Source organism: Oncorhynchus masou, chromosome 13 (genome assembly GCF_036934945.1).
Source record: "Oncorhynchus masou masou isolate Uvic2021 chromosome 13, UVic_Omas_1.1, whole genome shotgun sequence".
Taxonomy (NCBI): domain Eukaryota; kingdom Metazoa; phylum Chordata; class Actinopteri; order Salmoniformes; family Salmonidae; genus Oncorhynchus; species Oncorhynchus masou.
Genome location: NC_088224.1, coordinates 22,509,520 through 22,515,955, shown reverse-complemented (window position 1 = coordinate 22,515,955; position 6,436 = coordinate 22,509,520). Strand labels below are relative to the sequence as shown.

At 45.2% G+C, this 6,436-nt stretch overlaps 1 protein-coding gene across 1 annotated transcript in view; it reads left to right on the top strand.

The window, feature by feature from the left end:
* The first annotated feature begins 1,299 nt into the window (after positions 1–1,299).
* LOC135551908 (zinc finger protein 704-like) overlaps positions 1,300–6,436 on the top strand; it is a 104,204-nt gene continuing 99,067 nt past the window's right edge. Inside the window, exons 1-2 of the mRNA XM_064983191.1 lie at positions 1,300–1,992; positions 6,190–6,410. Of these exons, the coding sequence (XP_064839263.1) occupies positions 1,735–1,992; positions 6,190–6,410 (479 nt within the window). The 5' untranslated portion in view covers positions 1,300–1,734. The remainder of the gene's footprint in view (positions 1,993–6,189; positions 6,411–6,436) is intronic.

Genomic DNA, 6,436 nt, shown 5'->3' with positions numbered 1-6,436 from the left:
CATCGTTGCGTCATTGTTTTGGATGGAGCCAAAACTTGTGTTATACAGACAAAATACTCGATTGACCGCTGTAACAATGGAAATACATGTCCTTAAAGATGGAAGGCAGGCGACATCAGGTGGGACCATTCTAGCCAATGATTGGGCAGATACGCGTTTGAACAACATGTCATAGAGATAGATAGAGGACTCATCTTTGTTTCTGCGTTATTAAAGCGTCTGTGACGCTTTAAAATCTCAATTTTAAAGTAGTCCATTTTCTTCATTGGATAATTGCTCCCAATTTATGGGAATCCCGACCCAGTTGAGCACTTTAAGATGATAGAAGCCCTCAATGCCAATGTCAAAAATATGTTAAATCCATGAGGAGTCCTCTACAAAGTATATATATATTTTAAAGTTGCTGAAATGCCACATGCATCCATTTTTATCAGTTGCATTCTTAACTTCTTGGTGCACCTAACCATTACGAAACGTATATTAGATCAAATAACCTCACGTAGAAAATGAGCAATTGCAATTTTTGATGACCAAATTCGACACTCTCCCCTCCATTGACCTCTATACAAAAAAAAAAATCTAAAATTCCTGGGTTCATTTTTTTGTGGAGAGATTTTGAAACGTCGCTTCCTGACTGATGGAGCGTCCTCTCCAACTCCCATTACCTTATGTTGGAGGGAAATTGAGGGAGTTTTATTAAACTGAACCCTGGTGCACCGGTATATGGCCCGTGACGTGAACAGACAAAAGTGGTGAGGGAAGAGCGCCTTTTTCAAATCGAACAGTAACCTAATCTGCGCTGCTCGGTCATGTTGTCAACAAGGCAGCATGGTGCATCATTCAGGAACATACATCTCTTTTCCATACGAATTATGTTAACATCGTTTTCATCGGGAAGGCTTGTAAAGCGTTTTTAGCAAGAGCAATCTTTTGTGCATGGTAAAACAGAGTCTTACTCATTACTCCACGTGCTTAATCAAGCCTAGGCTTCGTCGCCTTTGTTTTGAGCGACTTTTACGTGGGTCTTGAAGGGGCATCTGGATCACGCCCAGGAGATAGCCCGGTTCCAAAACGAATGCAATCACTTTTCACCCGGTTTAATCTCATTCACTGGGGTTACCCGGGCCAGATAATCGAATCCCTTCACTGACAGAAAAATGTGCGTAGCCTAGTGGAGGCGTGTGCTGGGTCGACCAATGGGAGCTCGAGTCAACCGGGAGACCGCACATGTTTACAGGCAGCAATCCGCCGGTAGAGGCGCTGGCACTTGGCAGTTGGCTACGGACTGGAATCGGGACCGGGAGTTACTGTACGGATGAAAATGTACTGTACAAATGTCATTGTAGGTCCTCAAATACATTCCGTGTTTTTGTGCTCTCTTACGAGTTTAGAGGGAACAGTCAGGAAAACAAACAGGTCGAACGAAGAAATATCAGTAACCGGTCTGTTGAAGAGGTTATTTCACGGGGAATGGCTTGTTTTCATGCATTTGTTAATCCATGCATGTAGCTTTTTTCTACACGTATTCGTGCTTTCGAATATCGTTCGTTTTGACCCGTGCTAGCAGCAGAGTATGTTGCCGCTTTCTAACATTTGGTTAGGGTTTATGGAGCACGTAGTCTATCCGCTGCGGTGTTGTGTTTTTCATGTCAGTGTTTATCAATTCTAACTCGACGTCCATAGATAGACATTGACCGCTTTCCACTTTAAATTCGGTGCTATAAATTGATCGCTATGCATACGAGGCGTTTGGTGAAGCGTTCAATCCTGGGGAGCCGGGTGTATGCGCCGAGTCCGACTGGGGACGGGGCTCCGTTGACAGGACTGGTACAGGCTGTCAAGCAGGAAAACAGAGACGCTTCAACCGGACCTCGGCGTAACGTCTACACGGTACTAATGCAAGACGGAAGCCTGAAAGAATTCTCCGAGGACGAGATAGCCGTGGGCTTCAACCAAAAGGCCGCGAAAGGACCGCTCAAATCCAGCTTGAAGGTCTGTTTGTGTGTGTGACCGAGAAGCCTGCAGTTGTTGTGCAGCGGTGTTTTGCAGCGTTTAACTGCTTCGTGCACAGACGGAGAAAGAGCGTGCTATTGCATCCAATGCCCGCCGCTGCAACCGGGTATTACAAGCTATATTAATGATAGGCAGACAGTCACACACCCAGAATAATCCAGATGAGATTTATGTTGTAGTGCAGAACTACATATTGAATAATAACAATGCACTGTCAAAATATTTATCATTAAATACAGGACAAAGGGGTTCCCATTGAATGCTTGATTATGATAGGGCCCTATCTGCGCAGTGTTTTTCTGACCCACTGACTGTAGATTTGACCCAGTGGGTAGGTGGCAGACGCAAACACGCTCTGCAGCGTTTTGGACCGATCATTGATGAAATAAAACATCCCAGATTGTACACAATGAATCAGTCGCATATGACACTGGCAATTAATGCATATTAACCCGTCATATTGCATTGAATATTTCATTATAATGTAGTTATTCATGTAATAACAGTAGTTGCATTTATTTTATTGTGTAGGGGAGGGAGTAGTATGTAGTCATTAGCTAAGCTATTTGTTTCATTCATGTCACACTTGTGTCCTTGCTGCTACTGAAGAAAACTGAAAAATTGACTTTAGGCTAAATAACTAGCGTAGAATAGTAAATATCATATTATTATGCCACACTGGATGGTACATTGTGTTCCTAAATATCAACACTGTATTCCTTCCTGTTATTAGAGTGACCTCATTGCCTGCCTTTAAAAGTTCCAGCTTGATGGTGTCGCATGGTTTCACAACAAAGATGGTCTGGTGAGGCTGCCTGCTTGGTGGTCCCTTATAAAAACAGCTCCTATGATGAGAGGGGAATGCATTGACTGTGTTGGATAATGTAGCCTATAAATACGTATTGGGGGTTTGATCCAAGCAATGGGGTCATAGTTCAGCGACTCGAATGGGGAAACAGGCATATGGATACAGTTTCAAAACAGCAAATGTAAACCTCTTCATAGAGGCATGACAGATTCATGACAGCATGGGTATTCATAGGACACAACCATGTTTTAGAAACAAACCCATTCTATTATGCATAGTCAGAATGCAAATATTGGACAAGTACAGTTCCATAAAGAGAAATGTAAGTAGTACGTTTGCATAAAGACACGACAGAAATGCAGGTTGCCATAGCCAGCGCCTCCTAGCAACCACATTTGATAAACAAGCCATAATAACCATTCCATTTATAGTCCGATTTGTAATTTTTAAGTAGTAGTTCTCTAACAGAATGGTAGCTTCCTTCAGCACTGCTCAATCTTCTAAAAGTAGAAAGACAAGACATGGATAGAATCAGGGGACGGAGGAGAGTAGGGGTCAGAGAATGGAGGGGGGAGAGGCTGGCGTGACGAGAGGAAGGGGGGAGAGGCTGGCGGGACAAGAGGAAGGGTGGGTGAGAGGCTGGCGGGGGGAGAGGAAGGGGTGAGAGGCTGGCAGGGGAGAGAGGCTGGCGTGACGAGAGGAAGGGGTGAGAGGCTGGCGGGGGAGAGGAAGGGGTGAGAGGCTGGCGGGGGAGAGGAAGGGGTGAGAGGCTGGCAGGGGGAGAGAGGCTGGCGTGACGAGAGGAAGGGGTGAGAGGCTGGCGGGGGGAGGGGAAGGGGTGAGAGGCTGGCGGGGGAGAGGCTGGCGAGGGGAGGGGAAGGGGTGAGAGGCTGGCGGGGGGAGAGGAAGGGGTGAGAGGCTGGCGGGGGGAGAGGAACGGGTGTGAGAGATGTTTAACTGAAGAGGTTCACATCTCCTAGCAAGCAGTTGCTGTAGCAGCTGTAGTAACAAAGCATGGCTTGGAGAGAGAAGGGCACGGCTTGGAGAAGAATCTGGAGCTCTGGCAAGGTGCCCAGAATGCCAAATGAGCACCATTCACTTTAGAGGAAGGAGGAGTGGATGGATGGATGGATGGAGGGAAAAGGGGATGGAGGGGAGGTGGGAGAATGCCACTTGTTGTTATAAAGGAAGGAGGTATAGCATTGACCGACTGACTGCCATTTTATGCGGCTCCCACACAGACAAAGGCATGTGTTGTTTTCAGTTGATTTGACATCAGACATCCTAACTGAAGCTAACTGACTGACTCTTTGTTCATCAGCACATTGCTCCTCATTGGTTGGTTGGCCACCATTTGCCTGCATGTCATACGACGGGGCCATGTTTAGATTCCTTCATGATGGATAGATGAGTAATCAGATGGGAGAGAGAGAGTCCGGTTCGGTTGGCTTGTGCTTCTGCCAAAATCATTCACCAGGCAGTGTAGCCAAGGCAAGGCCTCCCCTTGCTTTAAGGGAAGGATCATGGATCCTGCCATCAGAGGGCTGTGTTGGTGAATGGAGAGCACTAATCAATATCCCGACTGTTGCATTTGGCTATTGTAAGCTGCAGTGACGTGATGGTTCAGAGAATGAGATCAACATGGCTAACTAGGCTACATCACCTGACACATTGAGTGTTTTAAACCAATCGACTACTTCATGACCGTGCTCCTGCTCTCCTCTTGTTTACTGTGTAGTCTACTGTGTCGTCTACTGGGTAGCCATACATATCAATGGAAGTTAAACTGTAATAACATTGCATGTTTATTTTACTACAATAATATTGAATGTTCTGGCTGGCTATGTAAGCAAAATATTTATTTTCTTTATCCTGGAGCGAAGCCCTTCCCATTAGGTCAATTCACATCCTTCTATGTACATATACCTGTAACCTGTAATCCATGTAAATCTCCTGCATTCTACAAATGTATAGCTTTTTGAAATATTATCAATCTTTAATAGCACTGTTTGATGATTTTTTTTATCCGAATACATTTGATAATATCTAGCCTAATCTTTGAACAATGCATCACATGAGTTGAACACAAATACCATTAGGATGAAACCAAGTATTCCATGACTCCTGAGCTATTGTCAATTTATGATGCATGAAAACTTCTTTACCTTTGGCCTAATAGAGGTGAAAAATCTCATGCCTAAAGCAAGAACATTAATTTTGTGTGTGTGTGTGTGGTGTGTACAGCATGGTAGCTTGTTAAACTTACATTATTAATCTCCTGAATTTTGGCGCTGCGAGACAGTTACCCCACATTGAAAACTCGTATGACACGTGCAACTCAACTTACATTTTATGGTCGATTTGGCTAGCTCTGCAATTTCCTGCCATGCATGAAATATCATAATTCATAGGGCTGTAAAAGGAAGCGATGGAGATTGTTTTGGTTATAGTCAAATAACGGGTCTAGGTAACAGTTAATCTTTCTCTTAGTTCAGATAATCCATCTTGTTGTTTCACTCAAGTCCTGTTTTCAGAAAGGATTTCTCGCTTGTTAAATGTTTGCTCAGCCATGTTTTTATAGATGATAATCCATATTTTACCTCATTAATCTAAGCCAACTGTTCAAAACTGTGTCTGATCGACCGACTGGGTGTTTCCTGTAGTTTTCTCTTCAGTTGAGAACTGATCGTGTTCGTGTGTTTTGGAGATGAGGATCTCCATCCCACTGTAAATCTGTATATGGGCATATTGTCCTTCAACGCTCTGCTGGTGCAGTTAGCCATGTGTATCTCTCTCTCTCCCTGCCCTTTCCGATTATGTGTGTGTTCACCGTGCATGTCTGGATGGTTGACGTCTTTATTTAAGGTGTGCCCAAAAACAAGTGTGCACGGCATGCTACACACACACAATCTGTTGCCTTCCCGAGTTATTTTGTGTGTGTGCTGCTTCGCCTCACATGATCGTTTCCACGGGGTAGTGGTTTACAGAATGTCAGGGGAGATGCTTGCTTGTGCAAAAGGGAATGGCTGTTATCACCACCAGGGTACTGCAGCAACAAGAGCAGCCACCTTCAGGGGCTTTCTCACACAAACAAAGAGCGTCCGGACTTTGACATATTTGAAAGTCAAACACCCTCCACTGGTAGCATACATCCTGTTGGTGTTAGCTCAACGCTAGTAGCACTAGCAAACTGTCTGTACATTTGAGTATTTGCTAGAATGACAAAGGAGAGACTGGAAGGCAAATATGTAGTGAGATTTTGCATCTTTATTTTATTTCCACATGCAAATCCTCTTAGGTTTTTGCCTCCCAGAGTCCCAGTCTTTACTCTTCTGTATTGATCCAGTCATATCTGTTCTCCTCTGCAGCAGAGCTCCAGTAATGGCCGGGGGGACGGGACTCCACACCAGGGCCAGAACGGGGAGAGCAACTCCCTGAGCCCAGATGCGGTGGAGGGGGAGCGGGCAGTGGATGGCAGGAGGACAGGGCGCACCTTGGAGGGTCCTGAGAGGGACCACACCCGCTCTGTCTCCCTGCTGGACCAGAAACGTAAGGTGGTGTCATCCAGCATCGATGTGCCCCATGCCAGGTAAGACAGACAGTGTGTATGTGTGT